The sequence below is a fragment of the Octopus sinensis genome, linkage group LG5 (assembly GCF_006345805.1).
Source record: "Octopus sinensis linkage group LG5, ASM634580v1, whole genome shotgun sequence".
NCBI lineage: Eukaryota > Metazoa > Mollusca > Cephalopoda > Octopoda > Octopodidae > Octopus > Octopus sinensis.
Window position 1 is genome coordinate 40,577,770 of NC_043001.1, and position 23,416 is coordinate 40,601,185.

At 36.0% G+C, this 23,416-nt stretch overlaps 1 protein-coding gene across 1 annotated transcript in view; it reads right to left on the reverse strand.

Annotated features, from left to right (window-relative positions):
• LOC115211773 (acyl-coenzyme A synthetase ACSM3, mitochondrial) overlaps positions 1–18,826 on the reverse strand; it is a 52,498-nt gene extending 33,672 nt beyond the window's left edge. Inside the window, exons 1-4 of the mRNA XM_029780448.2 lie at positions 18,404–18,826; positions 12,691–12,791; positions 4,326–4,438; positions 1–9 (exon numbers count right to left, since the gene is read on the reverse strand). The exon at positions 1–9 is cut by the window's left edge and continues 110 nt beyond it. Of these exons, the coding sequence (XP_029636308.1) occupies positions 1–9; positions 4,326–4,438; positions 12,691–12,791; positions 18,404–18,748 (568 nt within the window). The 5' untranslated portion in view covers positions 18,749–18,826. The remainder of the gene's footprint in view (positions 10–4,325; positions 4,439–12,690; positions 12,792–18,403) is intronic.
• Positions 18,827–23,416: the final 4,590 nt, after the last annotated feature.

A 23,416-nucleotide genomic window follows, 5' to 3' on the forward strand; every position in this document is an offset into this window, starting at 1 on the left:
CAATGGTTCCTACATAATAAGAAAAGAGGGGGACTTACTTTAATAATGATTATCTGAACATCAATGTAATTGTGACATGAGATAGTGTATGTGTGTGTATATGTGTGTGCCCAAAACACGTGTATGAAACACAGCATAAAGTAACAGCTAAAAAGTGTTTAAGAACTCACACATACACTTAGGTTAATTCTCTTTCTAATCAAATGAATGACTCATTCCAAATTTTTCATAACAATGTTATACTTCTGTAATATCTTCTGTATAGTGCATCAGCTTTACCCTTGTAGAAATTGACAATGATGCTTCTATGCCTGGCATGGAAAGAGGACGTTAAACAATGATGATGAGGATGATGATGATGATGATTGTCTGTGAGAAGAATTTCTCTCCAGAATCAACCTTTAAATAAGAGTTTTGCTTCCACTAGTGAAAGCTATACATATCTTTCAGAAAGCTCCATACCAACTTCACTTTATGCAGCATTTGCCATTACTTTATGTGAAGACAGACTAAAGGGGTTTTTGTTAGCTTATAATAGAATCAATAATCACTTGGTACACTAAAACCCATTTTCCTTTTCCAGATAATACAAGCATCCCACCTAAAAAGTGAACACATATTGGCAAAACAGCAGTGCTAGCAGGCTAAGGAAACTGAGGAACGGAGGTCCTGTAGACTTTTGAGAAAAGCTGCTGCTGCTAGAGCTGTAACTACTCCAGAGCAGCATGAAACCTATCAAGTGTGTGTAGCTGACGTAAGGGTTGCAGAAACCAAACAAAAAAGTGCTATCCACTGGGCATGCAATGCCACATCCACTTCTATTGCAAGGTTGGCAGATGACGATAACCATCGGATAATGAGACTGCAGTCTAATGTTCACCGGAAGGCTCTTGCCCATGGCTATTGGAAGCCATCGAGTAGTCGATGGCACGAAAAGCACTTAACTATAATCCTGCCAAGGATTATGCCACTCATCAAGAGACTGTTGCGGGGATATGTCTGTAATATGTCCATTTTGCAAGGCTCTCAAGTGGGTTGGAGAATCCAGTGGCCTATACTGCTCAAACTGAAAGGTTCACTTGCCTCACCTGCAAAACACTCCTCAGCCTATGCTCTCTGTACTCCTTGGTCAACACCCTGATTTGCAGCAATTTATACAGAAAACTAGTGCTAATAACTCTGCCTTCCAGATGACAAGTTTTGGTCACAAACCCATTCATGAAGACTCCTATATGCCAACGTTCAAAATTCAGGGCCAAACCTATCATCGGATCAGCTCTATTCTTCCTGTCAATAATGCTGAACACTGATTTCTTCAAATTTACTTCATGGGAGATACCACTGAGCAAAAGGCTTGCTGAGGTCAGGTGGCACCTGGAACAAAAATGCCTCTTTTGAATGAACTTCAGGAAATGTTCCACACCACCAACCAATATGTGAGGGATTTCAAAACTGGTATATAACACTGACATACAGATGAGCACAACTTCGAAGTTACCATAAGAGTGACTGAACACCTATCAGAGAGTACCGAGGATGCTTTAACCAGCCCCAAAATGACGAAATTGTAGTTGTGCTCTGCCATCCCAATAAAGCAACACCGACAACTACACGGCTACCTCCTTCACCAATACATCAACATACTTTTTCATGTCAACTCTTTAGCAGCTGTTTTGACACACTGACATGGGATGGCGTGTGAGGGTCCCCAAGAGTTTACATCCTTGTGGTGTGGACTGGGCAACATTCTGACTTTGGTCTGAATGGCTAAAAACTTGAATACAATGCAACCATTCTCCAATTTCCATTGTACGTTACCGGTGGACCTGATCCTTTTCAATCCTTCATGATAGCTCATTAATGACTGTCGTTATATGCAGGGGGACAACTCTAAGTTAATTCTCTGCTCACAATAAGACTCATACTGGTTATTTTGAGTATGTATATACATGTATCCTGCTCACTTTTACTGTCATTACAACTTCACATTTATCTGTCTGCCTTTCAATGTGACATCTTTCCACTGCGAACTACTAAAGATTCAAAGCAGTATTTGTGAACTGGAGTCAAACTCTTCATGTCTTCATTTTTAGTTACTTGAAGTCAATTTCATAGTAGTTGTATACTGTTAGCATGTAGCAAATACATTCCTTTAACTCTACTTTTTCAAGTAGGTATCATATTGCCATTTTTAATGTACCAATGATACTTATCTTAAAAAAAAAAAAATATAGCTCCCTTTGGTGTTGAATAAAATAAACTCACAGAGAAGTTTCAATGTCTTCCTTCTATTTCCTTACACCATTTATGTAGTTGATTCTGACAAGAAATTTCACTTTCATGTAAAACAACTATGTTTTGTAGTCATTATCCATAATCTGCTCCCAAAACACTTCAGTAGCACTACTTTGCATTGCTTGCAAACTTATATGTTCTATGATCATTAAACTCCACAATAACCAGCCTTCAATTTGGTTTTCTGTTCTTAGGTTAATTGGAAACATAGCTTGCTATGCTATTCATAAACCTTCTCGGGAGTTCAATTATTTGGTGAAAAAAATACCACCAAAGCAACTTAAACTGGGTGCATTTGCTAGTATATATATATATGTAACATGGAATTTTCTTGCTCTGTACTTTACTAGATGTAATAACCTGTCCTGAACTTTTTCAAGTGTAATAACCTGTCCTGCACTTTTCCAGATTTATAACCTTCAGAATATTATTTCTATTCATTGCATTTTTCCAGGCTATACTATTATGCTAAATAATAATGTATCAAATGTGTCAATTACTGGTGTTGTTGATAATTTTTTCCTTGCCTCAATGATGCTGGTGACATATATTAAAAGTCCCATCATCATCATTTAACATCTGCTTTCCATGCTAGCATGGGTTGAACAGCTTGACTGAGGACTGGCAAGCCAGAAGGCTGTTCCAGGCTCCAATCTGATCTGGCAAGGTTTCTACAGCTGGATGCCCTTCCTAATGCCAAACACTCCGAGACTGTAGTGGATGCTTTTTACATGCCACCAGCACAAGGGCCAGTCAGGCAGTACTGGCATCAACCATGTTTGAATGGTGCTTTTTATGTGCCACCAGCATGGGACTAGTCAGGTGGTACTGGCACTGACCATGCTCAAATGGTGCTTTTTATGTGCCACCAGCATGGGTACCAATCAGGTGGTACTGGCATCAGCCAAGACAATGACTTCACTTGACTCAACAGGTCTTCGCAAAGCACAGTTTATTGTTCAATGATTGAAGGGTACTCTTAAATGGGCTGGTTATGCTGCACTGGCATAGGGCACAGTTACAGTCTCACTTGGCTTGCTGGGTGTTCTAGAACTATATTCATAAAAAAGTATAAAACTATATTATCACCCTGAAATTTGAGAAACAAACATTCATAACTTTTTTCTTTTAAAACTTCATTGTATGAGATTGATACCATGAAATTCCTTGAATTGAGCTCTATCATTTAAGCTTAATTAAAATATAGTTTGTTTTTAAAATAAAAAAGTTAATTATACTTAAATCCAATTTTTTGCCTTACATCTTTTCATGATATTTTACCTCACAACTTTTTTGATACAAACTTTTGTTGCACAGGACCAAAACTTTGAAATTCTTCATGCTTTCTTCTATCATTGAAGCTAAGATAAATATATTTTGCTTTTAAAGTAAAAATGTTATTTAGATCTAAACTTCATTGGTGGTGTTACTTACTCTCCTATAACATCGCTACAAATTTTGATGTAAACTTTTTTCTATTAAACCAAATCTCAATTTTTTAATGTCAAAATGTAGCTAGGGGCCAGTCCTCTTCAAAAATGTTAATGGTATTCCATTTGATTAAGAACCGAATTAGTAACACACTCTGAAAGATATCACATGTGAGTAAATTGCGACCCTAAGACTATTATTCAACTACTACCGTAGTTGAATGTTATATATATATATATCAAACTTACAAAATAAGTACTAGGATCAATTTGTTGACTAAACCCTTCAATGCAGTGCTCCAGTATGGCCACAGTCCAAAGACTGAACAAGTAAAAAATAAAATGTCAATGCATGTGCATGCACACACACACACACACACGCATGCATGCATACAAAATACACACAGTTATAATGAAACATTTGTAATCAGTAACTTCAGTTCCTTTGTTTTAATTCATTAAGACAGAAATAGTCATGAAATCCCTTTGGGTAAAACAATTTATTGTCATTTCTGTTTTTAGTATCAGATTCTCAAAAGTTCAAATCAGAGTTGGAAATTTAAAAAAATGTTAAATGCATTGTAAGAAAACAAAGATTACCTGCTTTAAAGGCTGCAAGATTTAGCAGCCACCATTCTGGGATTCGTGGAAGAATAATCATAACACAATCTCCTTTTTGAAGACCACATGAAACCTGGAGAATATTGGTCACTCTAAAAAATAAAAGATTAATTATTTAAGTTTTACATGTGTATGTGTTTGTGCATGCATGCAGGCATAAATGTGTGGGGAAAAAATGTCTTAAAAGTTTTTAACTATTTTGAATAATATGTTAGAGAGACAAAATAACATGAACCTTTTGGAATGAAGTTTTCATATTACAGAATTTTCAATCCAAAAGTTTTGTGTCATTCTCTTTTGTAAGATTAAAAAAAAACATCGACTTCAAATATTGTTTATGTATCAAGTATTTCTTACAAAAGAATTTATGCACCCATGCCAGTTCCATGTTGAAAGCACCTAGTACACCCTGTAAAGTGGTTGGTGTTAGGAAGGGCATCCCATCAAAGAAACCATGCCAAAACAGACAAATGGAGCCTTATATATATATATATATATTTTTTTTTTTTTTACTTGTTTCAGTCATTTGACTGTGGCTATGCTGGAGCACCACCTTTAGTCGAGCAAATCGACCCTGGGACTTATTCTTTGTAAGCCCAGTACTTATTCTATCGGTCTCTTTTGCCGAACCGCTAACTTACGGGGACGTAAACACACCAGCATCGGTTGTCAAGCAATGCTTGGGGGACAAACACCGACACACAAACACACACACACATACATATATATATATACATATATACGACAGGCTTCTTTCAGTTTCCGTCTACCAAATCCACTCACAAGGCATTGGTCAGCCCGGGGCTAAAGCAGAAGACACTTGCCCAAGATGCCACGCAGTGGGACTGAACCCGGGACCATGTGGTTGGTTAGCAAGCTACTAACCACACAGCCACTCCTATGTATATATATACATATATACTCAAAATAAGCAACAAGAATGACTCCGGAGTCATTCTTGTTGCTTATTTTGATTATAATCTTATTTTATAATGCTAATTATAATGCTTATTTTGATTATAATCAACCCACGGATTTTTATGGATAACACCATACAAAACTCTGGTGCATCTAAATTAAGTACCATATTCATTTGAATCTAAATTTTTGCCGAACTTTATATATATATATGCATTCGTGGTTCTTACAATATACATATGTTTTTCCTTTCCTTTTCTTCTCTATCAACATAAATACCTTAAAAACTAGCTAGTTGGCTTTAATTTTCAATTTAACTTCTAAATTTTAATTCTTTAATTTGTTTCCTTTATTCATTTAATTGCAGTTTTATCCTACATATACCCCCTTAAGCTAGGCATCTATTTTTAGCTATCCCTACTGACCACATCTAACCTAGATCCATCTATGTAATAGACATGAAAACTTTCCTCCTCCATTTTATCAAAACCTTAATACCTGACCTCTCACCCTGAACCAAAACGTATGAAGAATAATACTGGCATCTTATCTCCTTATCTCTATTCTTTCTATTTTTAATTTTTTTAAATTGAAAAAATTTTTTTGATTTTTGACTTTACTTTTGCTCTTATTCATTCTTTCCCACCCATATCATCCCATTCCTGTCTTTTCTCTCTTTCTCCTCTCTCTTCTATTCACTCACTCTGTCTTCGTGGTGTCTGTCTTTCTCTATATGTCTACAAGGACCATTTACATACTAGCTAACCACTTCAACATAAATGCATCATTCAAAATACTGCCTAGATTTACCTAGGATTATACCTAAGTGCCTATACCTTCACAGAAGTATAAACCAACCTCCATACTCCCTAGAAAAAGAACTGTGAACTTTATTCTCCTGTCTGTATTCTTCTATCTACTTTCACTCTTTATTCTTCAAATTTATTCCTTATAAGTTGTAAATTTCACAGCTATGGCCAATGCCAGTGTTGCATGTCCCGTCCATTTAAGAGTACCCTTGATGTGTTAGGCAATTATGATTATTGAAGGAAAATACTGGAGTACTTACTGTATTTCTTTCTTTCTTAATAGTTCTGAGTTATTGAAAGTGTTGTTGAGAGTTTGGCTTGTCAATTCCAGGTTCTCAATTTCCCTATTCCATTTCAGTTTCATAGGACTACTTGTATACCACCCTCATTAATTATAATTTTCTGTCTATATTGGTACACTACACTACACACACACACACAAACTGACCTGGGCATGGGAAATATTATTTTGATTAGAAACAGGTGACATTGGCAACAAGGAGGACATCTGGCCATAGAAAATTTGCCTCAGTAAATTCTATCAAATCTATGCAAGCATGGAAAAGTGGATGTTAAATGATAACATATATATTGGGTCATCCCATAAATAATGCAGTTTTTTATACTTCTTTTATTTTTCAAAATTAAGATAAATTTCTTTTTTAATCTAAAATATATTCTCTTTCATTTTCTACAATGCTCTTCTATCTGGTAGACTTGCAAGGCTCCTCTTCCAAAATTCACTTGTTCTTGAAAAATACTCCTCCAGTACTGTTCTGACCTTGTCTACAGAATTCATATTTTTCCTGTCCAAATGATTTTAAAGACTGCAGAATAAATGATAATCAGATGGGGCAATGTCTGGCAAGTATGGTTGTTTTTCTTCTAGTACTGGCTCAAGCTGCTCTCAGTAGATCTCTTTTGTTATCGTTTGGTTTAGGTTTAAATGTTCAAAGTGGACTAAACCTTTCATATCCCACCAAAGAGATAACAATACCTTATGTGGGCGAAGGCCTTCTTTAGCCTGGGTGCTGGTATTTCTCTTTTCTCTAGCCACTGGCTTCAGTGCTTAACATTTTTATAGAGAACCATTTCTTGACACCGGTTCAAAAAAGGTTCATTCGTGAGATGTGACAGCAAAGAAGAGCACACATTCATTCTCTGTGTGTGATTAGATTTGGGAAGTTTGTGAGGAATACATTGACCCAATTTGCTGACTTTTCCAATGGTATACATGTGTTGATGAATAGTTGAATGACAACATCCAAGCTTCTCTGCTAGTTCCTCAACAGTTATGATAGGATTTTGTCCTGATTGAGCTCTACAGATCTTCCAGGATGAAGCTTGTCTTCTAGGCTGTAGTTTCCGGCTCAGAATTTCTGGAACTACTGTTGACACTAGCTAACACTTATTGCCCGAACCCCATATACTGCATTAATATTTCTTGCACTTTCTGTTGTGATGTTGCCTTTATTGAACTCATAAAGCAAAATATGCTGAATATGCTCTTTTGTCACTTCCATTATAGCTTTGAAAAAATAACTGTTAAAATCAAACTGTACTCTTCGAAACTTGCATTAAGAATAAGGACAGGTGACAGTTGGCAACAGGAAGGGCATTAGGCCATAGAAAATCTGCCTCAACAAATTCCACCAGATCCATACAAGCATAGAAAAGTGGATGTTAAATGATGATAACATATATCATCATCATCATCGTTTAACGACCGTTTTCTGTGCTAGCACGGGTTGGATGGAATATATATATATATATATATATATATATATATATATATATATATATATATGAGTGTATGTGTGCCTCATTATCATCATTGTCGTCTTTTAATGTTCATCTTCCATGATGGCATGGACTGAACAGTTCCTCAGGATCTGACAGGTTGGAGGACTGCATCATGCTCCAATATCTACTTCTGTAAGGTTATGATAGTTTGATGTTCTTTCTAATTCCAACCACTTTAAAGTATACCGAGTGCTTTTTACATGATGTAAGCACCAGTGAGGTTGTCATTGACTACGTGGGACCACAGATGAGAAGTGGGCAGCTTTATGCTAAGCAATGAGAGATTAAATTATGAAAGAAATGGGGCGGAACAGGTTTCTTGCTTGTAGGAGAGATACATAGCTACTCTCCTTATATAAGAGTGGGTGAGAGTAATTAGGGTGGGACTGGTAACAAAGATAAAGATGGTGGTTATGTGGGGTCAGTGTGAGCCTTCAGGGTACCAAGTAGATAGAAGTGAGTAGGGGACAGAAGAACAGGAAGTGTGGGTGGGTAGATAGTGAGGAATGATTAGAAATGAGGTTGGGCAGAAGGTGAATACAGTGGGAGTTAAATAAGGAATGAGGAGGGGTTGATGATAAACATGAGATGGAGGGAACATACGGAAGCGTAGGTGATAACTGGCAGTACAGAGAGGGGTAAAAGAAGAACGGATGTCAGGTGATGTGGTTCCAGGCAGTAAGAAAGAAAACTGGTATCACAGAAGATGATGATGAAATATATAGTTCTGCACTCATTTAATTACAGCAACAGAATATTCAGTTAGATAAGTGATGGAGGGATTAATGATAAAGAAAAGAGGTGGTGAGGAAAGTTTGATGAATGAATTGGGCTTTGATTTGTACATGTGCTTTCAGAATCAGTTTTGCTATGATGGGTAGGCACTCTCAAATCACTGATATTTTGGTGGTAAGTGAGTTGAACACTCTCCTTCTCTTGCAATATTTGTCTTTGAAATTTGTAGAGTAGCTAAAGTGTATGCAGGTGGGGTGGATGGATGGTGGAGTAGATACGTTTTTAATTACCTAAAATGCAGTATCATTCTAGAACAAAAATACATAAGATACACATCCTGAGCTCCCAACCATTTACACATTGTGACTCTTTTAGTCATTTCGTAGAGTCTGCTTCACTAGATTGACAATAATAATTATAACCTTTATCAAGATGTCTCTTTTGTGTGAAATGGTAATTTTACTTTGAAAATAAATGCAAGGACCTCTATGAGAAACTTCAAATGGTGGAACATCAATGCTCTTGGGCTTATTTACGTGTGTGTGTGTGTGTGTGTGTGTGCTTGTGTGTAATCTGCTCAAAATTCAAGAGAACTGTGACTAGGGTAGCTATTTTATTATTTTTAGGGAGAGGCCCATCAGATACTCACATGCTCTTCCTTGACTCTCTGGCTCTGGACTGATGTACCAACTGAACACCTATCTTAGAGGCCCTGTTTAGACATAATTCCTACTTCATCACTTATTGCTTTAGTTAAAATCCAGCAAAAAAGTATTGTTTCCATTTCATGAAAATAAAATCAATGGAATTTTGTATTCAGTTATTAAATTAGTTATTAAATGAAATACTTATTCGTATGAAATGAAAAAATATCCAAATTATTTAAGGGAATTAATTAAAAAAATTTTTGTGAAGTTTCCACGAATAAAATGATTTAATTTAACTCACAACCTTTCAGTTGTCAGAGTCAATTGCTCATGTACTAATTTTCTAGCTCTTATTCTGCATTTCCCTTTCCAATTCTTTGCATTAAATATTATGTGCAGTCCTTTATCACAATATGAGATCTTTGTATCAACTGAACAGCTAATATTATAATTTTATAATCTTTAAATGTTTTGAAATTGAAATTCTTTACTAACCTATTAATTCAATATGAATGACAGAATCATATGAAACAATTTAATGGATCTTTTAATTTATATGCCTTCCAGTCAGTTGATAAAAGCTTTAAAATATTAAGAATTAAATTTTCTCTTTTTCTCATTTTCCTGTTCAAGGAAATTTGAGATTTTGAAAGAGGGAAAATCTTGATTAAATTCTTTATCACTTAAACAAGATTACTGGAAAACTTTAATTTATCGAATTATGAAGCATAACAAATTGCTTTCATGTAAATTTTTACTCCATAAATGTTTCTAGGAGAAAAACTTAATTTAAAAAACAAATGACTTCCTTTTTCCAGTTACCCAGATGCTACAATAATTCAAACAAAATGATAAATGAAAAATTTAATTAAAAATTTTTTAACTTTTGGATTCAAATTGTAAAGCTTAGGAGATGTTTCGCTAGAAAGGATCATCCATAAATAGAAAGAAATAAATGATTGTGCTTTAGGGTATACTAGAGTTGATATATGTCTTTCAAAATGTTTCATCCAAACATTACTGATTTTCTTGCTAGCTCTTCAAACATTACACATTCTTACATAGATGATACCATTCTTCACTCCTCTTCTGTGACATACACGTATAATAAAAATACCTCATGTCAGACCAGCATTGCCTCCATGAATAGAAACATGTTTCAATGAAAATATATTAATCTTGCCACTTACAAAATCAAGAAAATAGAATTGCTTCCCATTTCAAGAAGTAGGTGATGACTGGCAGAACAGAGAGAAGTGAAGAGTAACAGAATAGTAATAATAAGACAATGATGATACAGTGAACAAGGGGAGAATGCGTAAAAGGGAGATGACGTATGGGTGGATAGATTGTGTGTGAGGGAAGAGACACACTTTAATGCACGGAGTGAAAGATGTATAGTGATAGGGGCAAGTCAATAGGGAGTGGTACAGGGGAGAAGAGATACTTTGGTAGCATGAAAGAGTGATCATCATAAAATGTAAGTGGAGAGGGACAGTGTTAAAAAAAGAAGGATGGCTGCCAAGTGATGTGGTTTCAGACATTGAGAAAGATAATTAGTTTTACAGAAAAAGATGGCAATGAAATATATAGTTCTGTTCTCATTTAATTTCAACAACAGAATATTGCAGTTAGACAAGTGATGGAGGGATAAATGATAGAGAGATGAGTGGGGATCTCCTCTCATTTCACAGTTAAAACTTTTAAAGCCACAACAAATGCTAGTCTCCACAATCTCTAAAATTTTCTCAAGGTGATCTTACATACATTAACCAAAACTGTGTCAAAAAGACTAAGCTTCCTCTCTAGGACAAGAAAATACCTCGTCCTTGTTTGGTTGTTGACTCTCTACAAAACTGAACTAAATACCATACATTGAAGTACTATTCCTATATCTAGGATGGTGCAGTTACTACTACACACGAAGAAACATTTTAAATCATATCAAAACAATCATTGGATCAAGTGACAAGTGTTAATTCACAGACATGCTACACCCATTAGCTTGCAGATGTGCTCTTTCTTCTCTCTACTTCTTTTACTTTTACTGCAACAGCCTTTGCCCCTCTGAACGAGCTAGCTGCATATTCCTCTTCCTCAAGGGTCAGTAAACTGGGGTAAAAACGAAATTCTTGTGGGTAATGAGGACTCATTAGACATAAGTAAAATTATATAAAAAGTGTGTTCCTTGATACAACAGAAATTTTTCTTCTGGTAATACTGCATCTGTCTAATGCAATGGATGTGTTTAGGAGACGTCATGCCATTTTGAACTACAAACAATTTGGTTGTAAGGTGTTGTCAAGTGACTAAACAGATATTTGCCAGTTGTTTATTTCCTCCACCATAACCTTATTTTTTGACATGTTTTTTGCTTTATTTAAGAAGATTTAAGTAGTTATTCAACCTTTAACAATTGGTGCACCTTTTTAGCTGCATTAAAATAAAAAACAAAAAATAAAACTTACATTTAAATAATTGTTCAGTTTTTTTGCAACTAATGAGTTTACTATATTTGCTTTTAATTGACTGATTGCTTTTTTATTACACTAATTATTCGATACATCATCATCATTGTTTAACATCTGCTTTCCATGTTGGCATGGTTTGGATGGTTTGACTGAAGACTGGTGAGCCAGAGGCAGCACCAGGCTCAATCTGATTTGGCAAAGTTTCTACAGCTGGGTGCACCTCCTAATACCAAACCACTCCGAGAGTGTAGTGCTTGCTTTTACGTGTCACCAGCACAAAGGCCAGCCAGGCGGTTTGGGCAATGACCATGCTTAAAGGTGTTTTTACGTGCTACCTGCACAGGAGCCAGTCCGGTGGCACTGGCAACGACCATGCTCGAATGTTGTTTTCCATGTGTCACTGGCACATGTGCTGGTAAGGTGACGCTGGCAATGATCATGCTCGAATGGTGCTTTCCCCCGTGTCCCTGACAATGATCACGCTCGGGTGTGCTTTTAATATTCCACTGGCACAAGTGCCAATGAGGCGGTACTGTCATCGGCCATGTCAGCAATTTTGATTTGTTTACATTTGCCTCAATAGGTCTTCACAAGCAAAGTTCATTGTCCAATGAATGAGGGATACTTTAAATGTGTTTTTAAAAATTCTTTTTTTCTTATTGTTGATGGGAGAAATTTTGGCTACAATAGGTTCAGCTTTGTTTTGTATGGAAATATTTACTGTCATGAATTTGATTAAGATAAAACCCTTTTAAAAGGATAGTGGTAAGGGATTGGAAAAATATATTATACTGAATAATCTGTTAGTATTCATTACAATGGAATTTCACCTGTATAAACAGCATAAAAAATTATAGACTACCAACAACATTAAATTTCTAGACTACAACAATAATGAAAATACAATATATATACATAAAAATGAAAAAATATACAAAATAGTGGATGAGGAAAAACTTACTTGTTTGTTAGTTTTATCAAATCTTTAAATGTCCATTTAATCTCTTGACCATTGTCATCAATCCACCAAATTGCCAGTGCTTTTGTGGGATTTTCATCATCCTGATAAAAAAATTGTAATTTTTTAATAATCCAAGGAATCAGTAAAATAAAATTGAAAATAAATCTCATGAAAATCAAGCAAGATAATCCCAGTTTTAACAAGAAAATCTTATAATCCTGGGAGAATATTTTTAGTATAAAAATATGCTTTTTAGTTCAAAACTATCAATAAATAGACTATATATAATAAATATGACTATATATAAACAGTGTAAAACTATTTGCTGGTTTGCTATGACAATGCATACATAAAATTAAATTCAATTATGAATTAGAAGCGGCACTAGTGTTGAAATCATTACCAACCACACATACTCAATGTATGGGTTTTGCTTGTTTGCTGGTACATTGTAGCTTAGTGTAATGGGGATGACACCCTCAAAGTGCTGGGTATTGAAACACTGCAAGTCATAGCCAGGCAAGACAACTCACCCATAATCCCATTCAGGAGTGATGGATATCCCTATTTCGCTATTTTTGTTGCTTATTAACATCACATACCTGAATCAAACCGGAGGTAAATTTTTGTTTTACAAGATTATATATCTCTTTTTAAGTAGTTTTCTTTAGGTGCTTTTTCCTTTCTGTGTCTATAGTAGATAGAATAGTGTTTAAAAATCTAATATGATTATTTTACAAAAGAACATCTAACTCACTGAATTATGTGTCCAGTTGTTTTACCATAAAGTTATAACTGTAAGATAAATTGAGACAAGTTGAACAATATACTTTACCAAAAGAGACTATAATGAAATCTTGTATTTTGAAATTTTTGGAGTTCTTTTAAAATTTGAATTTCCAACTGTTAGCATATAACAAATCCCCATCCAGAGCGGATGCCAATGCTGGATATTCAAGAACTAAATAAAGGATAAATTTTCAATCCCAAGATCATCCTGATTCCAAAAAGGTATGTCTATGCAGAGCAAATGTAGATTGAGAGACAAGGGTCCTAGATGGACAGACAGAATTTTGGATTTATTATTATAGATTAGTGAAAAACCCAAGTGTGATTTCAGCATGGTCTCTTGTCATCTCCTCTTTTGAGTGGTGGGCCTTACGGAGGCAATGACTGAGACCTTTGGCATTATGTTGTGCTTGAGAAGACATACGAAACCAAGCAAAATCCACAGTTGTGGCAGATACCAGTGTCACGTAAATGGCATCCATATCCATGGCATGTAAAAGCACCCATTACACTCTTGGAGTGGTTGGTGTTGGGAAGGGCATCCAGATGTAGAAAAGCATGACAAAAGCAGACTAGAGTCTGGTGCAGCCTTTGGTCAAACTGTCCAACCCACACCACCATGGACAATGGACGTTAAATGATGATGATACATATATATAACTGGCACTTGTGCCGGTGGCATGTGAAAAAATATTCGAGCGAGGTTGTTGCCAGTACCACTGGACTGACTCCTGTGCAGGTGGCACGTTAAAAAACACCATTTCGGGCATGGCCGTTGCCAGTACCGCCAGATTGGCCCTCGTGCCGGTTGCATGTAAAAGCATCCACTACACTCTCGGAGTGGTTGGCGTTAGGAAGGGCATCCAGCTGTAGAAACTCTGCCAGATCAGATTGGAGCCTGGCGCAGCCATCTGGTTCACCAGTCTTCAGTCAAATCGTCCAACCCATGCTAGCATGGAAAGCGGACGTTAAATGATGATGATGATGATATATATATATATATGTAAGGATAAATTTTGGAGTTGGAGATTACCAATTGTAACAGTAGATGCAGTAATTCGTTTTGAGTTGTTATCAAAATGTAACGTGTTGCAAATGTGAAAGAAGAACAGTGGTTGAAGTTGATGTTGACTCCAAATTTTATTTACTGTTACTTTATGTAAACCCATGCCTCTATGGGTAGGTGTGTATAATATAATTGAGAGTTAATTTTCCCTTGTATAAGTGTGTATGATATTCTTGTCAGTTGTAGTAGTAAGCCAAAAATAGTGATAGAGTGATGTTTGTGAGAAGAGAAAGATGAGCTAGTGAAAGTGAGAGAGAGTAGAGGGAAGTTGTATGTATCATAGCAGCCGATTGTTTGGCTACCAGCCTCCCTTGGCTGTCTGCCTGTGGTCATCTCTGGTCGTATCTGTTCAACTAACTTTTCCTTACAGAATTCTAATATTCATAATTTTGCAGAGTATCTAGAAAGAGATATATTGTTGAGAACAATAGGTAGCTTGATGTAGATTGCCTTTATCTAATTTCAACTTTAGATGGCTTAGAAGAGGTTAAGAGTTAACCTGATCTGTTTCTTAAAGGAGGGACATATTCATGCGGCACAGAATGTTGTTTACCTAAATGGACGTCAGCGATTGGTTAAAATTGCCGAAATGCAAGAAATTAAAGACGAAATATGTTACAAACTATAGAATTTTCTCAATAAAGCCAAGAGAAAATGATGTTTTATAAACACATTCTATCAGTTTACGAAGTTTAAAATTTTTTAGTTACCTAGAAATTATGTTACAAACTGCCGTTCAAACCGAAAAGATCCGAGAAAAATGCTGTTGCAATGTCAAGGGAAATTGGCATATTCAGGTTCGAATCTACTCTATGCCTAAATGAAGTCACTACATATATATATATGGCTGCTACTTTCTATTTCCGTCAACCAAGCCCACTCACAAGGGTTTGGTTGGCCTGGAAGAAAAAACAAACTTTTCAAGTTTTGGTACAAAGCTGAGAATTTTTTAGTGGGTGGTGATAAGTCATTAAATTGACACCAGGACTGGCCCTAGGATTGTTGGCGCCCATTGAAAGCTGAACTTCGGCACCCTTACAAGTATTATTGTTTTTGTCACACCCTCTTTGACGTCCCGGTTGACTGCCCGAGTTGCCGTTACCTTGAGCTGGCCCTGATTGACACCAGTACTTGACTGGTACTTTAATTGACCCTGAAAGGACGACTGACAAAGTTGACCTCGGCGATATTTGAACTCAGACATGAGTGAAATGGTCACGTTTGGAATACTCTTGAAAAAACTGGATGGTCTCAACTGGAATGCTCTTAAAAAGACAAGATAGACAGTGTCGGAACGATTTGAAAATGACAAGAGTCACAGTTAAACCATTTTGAAAAGATGTGATGGTCTCAGTTGGAATGTTTTTAAAAGACAGGATGGTTATGGTTGGAACGCCTTTAAAGAAAGACGAGAATTTAGAAAGCTGCATGTTTTTGCGTATCATCAAATACTGCTTTACATTTTAAAGTGTTTGTTTCAGATGCTTAAGTGCGCGGTACCCGAAAATTATATCTAGGCCAAACTTTAAATGCGTCTGTATTACTTGTACTATAAGTTTGTTTCTTTTTCGAAAGGAATGTTTTGCTATTGTTCAGCACTATAATTTTTTTCTGAAGAAATACTATGCTCTTGTTACCAGGAGAAAAATACACAAATGAACGTACGTTCTAATTTAATTCGTTAAAATAAAAATGAAAAAGTAATTGTGTCAGTATCTAGAGTACATCAATTTAATTGTTGTTAATTTACAACTATTTTCAAATTAAAATAAAGAACAAAACAGCAACATTTCGCGAGTGATGTTTGATTTATCCCTTTCTTAATATCCCGTAAACTGGTGTTGTTTAGCTATGATTGAATAAGACTACCAAATCTTTTTATCATGCACTATGTAAACATTAGGGTTAATATAGGGCGTAACAAATATCAGAAAATCAAAAAAAAAATGTGTGTAATAGGTGTAAAACAACTTCCTATGAACGAATATGAAAAAAAAAATTCGCGCACGCGAAAGGGGGGTGGGGGAGAGGCCTCGGAATATTTATATCGGGAATTTCCGAAAGCGTCTGAACCGGGCACAAAAACAAAAACAGCGTAATAGGTGTAAAACAACTTGCTCTAAACGACTATCATGAAAAAAATGCGCGCTCGCGAAAGGGGTGTGGGGGAGAGGCTTCGGAAATTTCCCATCTTCAGTCCACGGCCTTTAAACTAAGAAAAAATAGTGTAATTGGTGTAAAACTATTTGTTCTAAAAGAGTATCAAGAACACACACTCACACATGAATCATAAACTCCGTATTTCGCAAAAAAAAAAAAAATAAAGAGAAGAAATTCTGGAAAAAGTGAAGAAATGTTGGATCTCATTCCTTGGTTAAAGCTATTTTAAACATTAAATTTATGCTTTTCTTTGAAATAGTTCAGATATATGCAATTCTTCTCACTTATTAAGATGCATTTATCAGAAAAAAAGAGACAGAAAAATTATTATTTTGTGTCAATCCTTCCCTAATTATCCTTTATTAATTAGTTTTGGCGTGTATTTTTTTCCCAAATTTTTTTTTCACCTTTACAACACTGTTTAGTAAAGCAATTAATTATCTTTATAATTTGCATATTTGACTTATTAATCAAAATTCTCTAGATGTAATATATACTAAGTAATGCATCCTTCATTTATGTGTTCCGTTCTGTATTATGCATGCGTGACTGTTTGTATGTAAGTGTGTTTAACTGTGCACATGAATGTGAATATTAAAGAACATATTTATTTACTATGATTGTTATTTTCAGAACAAATAAATCTTTGGCTGTTATGTTATTGATGTTATTATTATTGCTAGTTAAAGGGTGGTGACTTGGCTGAATATTTTGAGTCTTGTAGTATGTAGTTGTGTTAGTCAATATTCTGAGTTCAAATCCAACTCATTTCTTTATCATCATTATCGATGGACCACTCAAAGAGGTATGTATACATTATCATTTTCGTAACATAATTTCTGTAGTATTTCAAGATGTTTCTGACACGTATTTTGATTCACATGGCGGAGATCCAACATTTCTTCACTTTTTCCAGAATTTCTTCTCTTTATTTTTTTTTTGCGAAATATGATTTTATGATTCATGTGTGAGTGTGTGTTCTTGATACTCGTTTAGAACAAGTAGTTTTACACCAATTACACTATTTTTTCTTAGTTTAAAGGCCGTGGACTGAAGATGTGAAATTTCCGAAGCCTCTCCCCCACCCCCCTTTCGCGAGCGCGCATTTTTTTCATGATAGTCGTTTAGAGCAAGTTGTTTTACACCTATTACGCGTTTTTGTTTTTGTTTTTGTGCCCGGTTCAGACGCTTTCGGAAATTCCCGATATAAATATTCCGAGGCCTCTCCCCCACCCCTCTTTCGCGAGAGCGCATTTTTTTTGTCATATTCGTTTAGAGCAAGTTGTTTTACACATATTACACTATTTTTTTTTTGTTTTGGTGCCCGGGTCAGCTCCTCAGACGCTTTCGGAACTTCCCGATGTGAATTTTCCGAGGCCTCTCCCCCACCCCCCTTTCGCGTGCGCGAATTTTTTTTTTCATATTCGTTCATAGGAAGTTGTTTTACACCTATTACACACATTTTTTTTTTGATTTTCTGATATTTGTTACGCCCTATATTAACCTCAGGCGTTCCAGTCGTGACCTTATCGCCTTATTTTCTGGCATAATCTCTTTATGACTATATTATCAAATGTATTCTTGTGGTTGCTTAAATATAAAGGTTAATATAGGGCGTAACAAATATCGCCCTATATTAACCACGCCTGAATCATTAAATGCTAAACAACAAAAATAAAGTATAAATTGATTGATTACCTTTTGGCAGGTTGCCCAATGTTGAATAACATCCGAAGTAAAATTAAAGAAATCTGGTACATTAACGGAAAATGTTTTTCTTTCTTCTTCATAACTAGTAATAGTTGTTGGGGAGTTTGAGAGGTTCGATATATAGCAACAGCTGTTAGGGAATGTATTACGTTTTAGACGACTTGTAACATAACTCGAACTTAGGCGCATATAGTTTGAATATAGTTTGTTGCCATATGAAAATGTGGTTAAATTGGAAAAATAAAACTTCTTGTAACCTGAATACGAGATACAATTTAAAAGTAATTTTCTCCACATACTTGATGGCGTAAACAAAAAGTTACTGCGAAACATTTTTCTTTTTTCTTTTTCTTGTTAATTATTTCAGTATATTAAAACTATAATAACTTTCCCGTATACAAAATCAAGGTACTTGTCTATTGTCGTGGTCCCGGTTTCGCACACGCGAATTCGCGCGCGCGCGCCAGACGTAGGTACTCGATACTCGAGATCCTACGAGGTGACTTGCGCATGCGCAGTGCAGAATTCGCGCATGCGCGTTAACCCCCTCCCTAAAAAAAAAAGGTGTTGGATTTCACTAAAAATATATATGTGTGTGTGTGTGTGTGTGTGTGTATATATATATAACATTTTCAATTTTACACAAAAAAATTACATAGTCGCTTTCCTCGCGGATTTACAGATAAATGAATTAATTCTTGAAAATTAATTAATATTAATAATATTTTTTGAACAAAGTAAATAATTTATAAAACTTGGTTAATAATTTTTTTTACACAAACGCGAACGTATATAATTTGTGAAACTTTTTTTTTTTTTACAGACGTATATAATTTGGTAAACTTAATGAATTAATTTCTTCTCATCATCATCATCGTTTAACGTCCGTTCTCCATGCCAGCATGGGTTGGATGGTTCGACCGGGGATCTGGGAAGCCAGAAGGCTGCACCAGACTCCAGTCTTATCTGGCAATGTTTCTACAGCTGGATGCCCTTCCTAACGCCAACCACTCCGAGAGTGTAGTGGGTGCTTTTTACATGCCACCCGCACAGGTGCCAGGCGAGGCTGGCAACGGCCACGGTCGGATTGGTGCCAGTCGAGGCGGCTCTGGCATCGGCCACGATTCCGATAGTGCTTTTTACGTACCACCAGTCCAGGGGTCCTGGCATTTGCCGGGTGCCACACTTGCCCCAACATGTCTTCGCAAGCAAAGGGGGTTGGCATGGGTGCCTGTCGTGGGATGAGGTTCGATATCAACTTCGCTTGCCTCAACAGGTCTTTGTGTATAAATGTATAAATTTTTCGCACAAGTTTTATAAATTATTTACTTTGTTCAAAAAATATTATTAATATTAATTAATTTTCAAGAATTATTTAATTTATATAATTAATTCATTAATTTTATTCTGTAAAATAGTAATTAATTCATTTATCTGTAAATTCGCGAGGAAAGCGACTATGTAATTTTTTTGTGTAAAATTGAAAATGTTATATATACACACACACACACACACACATATATATTTTTAGTGAAATCCAACACCTTTTTTTTTAAGGGGGGGGGAGTTAACGCGCATGCGCGAATTCTGCACTGCGCATGCGCAAGTCACCTCGTAGGATCTCGAGTATCGAGTACCTACGTCTGGCGCGCGCGCGCGAATTCGCGTGTGCGAAACCGGGACCACGACAATAGACAAGTACCTGACTTTCGAGTTTACGTTTCCAGTTTCACTATGTTTCACTATGTGCTGCCAGCGAAGATGTTTTTCTTATTATTTATTCTTATTTTTACCCTTCGAAAGCAGTGTATGGTAATGGCTTGTCTGTGTGTTTGCAAAATTACTGGAAAACGGCAGAACGGATTTTCACCAAATTTTGCAGAAATACTCATTGGGTGAATGGCTAGAAATGATGAAAATTTTGTTTTGATTATCTTCAAAACTGGCGGACGATGAATCAAAATGTTTTGGCTGTGCAGATTTTTTGCAAAAGAATTTATGTGCATGCAGGGTATACATCATTTTGGCATGTTCTCATCATAAGAATTTATTACTAGTACATAAAAACATGAATTACGTCTATAAAATACTATTATCTCTCACCAAATGAAGTACTTCTTTTTGTTGATCTTACCATCACAGAACTGTATGCAATGTGTGTGTGTGTGTGTAAAAAGGTTGATTTAGATTCGTCCTATGATTTAGAGGTTTCCAAAAACAGATTTCTAATATATATATATATATAATTGGTCAGTTGTTCATAAGCCTGGAAAAGAATTACTCAAAAAAATTTGTTTTGATCAAGAATATTTTATGTAGTTGCTGGTTTGGTTTCATGTCTATTATTGTACTTAGGAATACAGGCGAATCATCAGATATGCTGGCTGGAGGTACATAATGCTGATACTAATGAAGTTAAGGATACACTTTTGGGCAGCTTGGTGTTGAAAAAAAATGAAATAAAATCTTTTCAAAGCAAAACCTTCTTCTGAGGTCTATCACCTTTGAACAGTTCAAATTGTGTTTGAAAAGGGTCAGTTCATATATTTTCTGTTTACTAGTCAGCAAACAGGAAAATCTACATTTCCAACCCAAATTTTTTATCATAAGGGCACTAACTAAAAACTTCACTTTTTGAATTTAAGAAGGCTGTTGGATCAAGCAAGTTTTTAGGATCTTTATCCTCTCAGCCAAAGTTTGCATTATCAGCTTCCATTTAATCCTGTATGACCATTCTCTCATCTTTTAAATTCTATATATAATTTAGGCAATTCTATAATATTGTGCCTCTCTAGGACTTGTGTTTATTTAGTTGCAGTTTAAAAGGGCTTTCCATTGCTCCAACATATTTTCATGAATGTGTGTCAGTAGCATGTAAAAAACACCCATTACACTCTTGGAGTGGTTGGCGTTAGGAAGGGCATCCAGCTGTAGAAACCATGCCAAATCAGACTGGAATCTGGTGCAGCTATCCAGCTTACCACTTCAGTAGAAACCATTTAACACATGCCAGCATGGAAAGCAAGCACTAAATGGTGATGTTAATGTGTCCCTATGTTGTTGGTGCTGGCGTTGTTGTAGCTACTGCTGGACATCATCTTTGCCTCATAGACCACAGCCTTGGAGTTGCATTGACCATCTACCGGGCACTCACTATTAACACAACATGAGCATCCTGCCACTGCATGGGGTTTAAGGGTATTCAATAAAATCTTTTTTTATACTGGGCACACAGTTGTGTCTATTAAATGAATGTCCATATGTATAGGATTGCGTGTAATGCTTATCTACTACTCTAAGGAAGCTTCTTCCCACACAGGTTTTAACACTGAGTGAGAAGGGTGAGCCAAATCAAAAGACCTTACAGTGGCACTTTCTTTCATAGGCGTTAGGTCTTAGTATATAGGAGATACAGTCCCTAAACCTGCTAGGTGTCAAAGCTGTGTTGTAACGAGAGACCGCAGTATCAGAAATGTCTTTATTCAAGGACAGGTTTGATATACTCTTACTAAAACCCTTCACCACAATAAGTGGGTGGAAGGTGATTGTGTTAATATACAACAACCTGGATTGTGGTAGGGCCTATATGAACAGGTATCCAAATCAAGTATTCTTAAATTCAAAAAGTAAGCTTTTAGTTGGTGCCTTCATGACAGAAAATTTGTTTTGGAAATGTTGGCTTTCCGGCTTGCTGACTAGTGAACAGAAAATATTCATAAACTGACCCTTATTGACACAATTGGGATCATTAAAAGGGAGGTAACTTTGTGTCTCTCAGAAGGAATTTTCACTTTGAAAAATTTCTTTTTAGGGTTTTTTCACCACAAAGCTGACCAAGACTATATACTTACCGTCATTAGTAAAGAGGTTATGTACCTCCAGTCAGTAAGTCTGAGGAGTTGTCTATATTGCTAAGCGCAATAATGGTAACTTCCTGACTGGTCATAAACAATGACTACATAACACACACACACACACACACATGACGGATGCTGAAAGTTTCTGGCTTGAAGAGTATCACGAAAGGCTTGGTTGGAGGTCCAACCTTCCAAGTTCTTTTTCATGGCTTCATGGAAAACTGAAGGACTGCTGCAATAAGTGTGTGAATCTGAGAGGGGAATATGTTGAATAAAATCATAATTAACTGATCCTCCTGTATTTTCTTTCACTCAAAGCCAGGAACTTTTCAGTACCCTCTTGTATACACATACATAGAGAGAGAGAGAGGGAGAGAGAGAGAGAGAGAGAGAGAGAGAGAGAATATGAATTAATCATTAAAATTAATCTAGTTACCTGTAAGTTTATTCCAGGGGAAGCCTTTCCCATTGATCCAATCTTCTTTTCAAGGAAAGGATAATTACCACAGAGAAATGTCTGAAAGAAGCAAATGTCTCTTTGTCATAATTACACAAGAAAAATAAGAAAATTAAAAGAATATATATTCTACTGAAATGTTGAAAATTCATAGAATTAAATTTCTCTTTTGTATAGCCTATACTACGTATTTTGAAAGTAAACCTTTGAATTCCCATTATTTGTGTCAATTGATAGCCAACTCTCGGTGTGTTTGGGCCTGCCTACTTGTGTATGTGAAGACTAGATCTGGCAGACTCTGCTGAAGAAACCTTCATGGCTCAACAGAGAGGAAAGCAGCTGTAGCAATGCATTGCAGAGTGTAGGGAGCAGGATGAAACAAGCAAGACATCTTAGTCATCTACTGCATCCAGTTCCACCCACAATTATCTTGACCTGCTCTTACCACAGGATTGAAAATAGTTACAGATGAGGTTGATGGTGTACAACTGTTCCTCAATTTAAACAAACCCATTGTGAAAGCCATCAGGATGGCCAGATGGTCATCATCACCTTGATGGATGATCATACATATCATTATGGTGGTGGGAATAACTGGGATGAAAATTAATAAAATTAGGTTACACAAATTTTAGTTGTTACATTGACAGCAAAAGTTTTGTGAAATTTTATCTGCACAATAAAAAC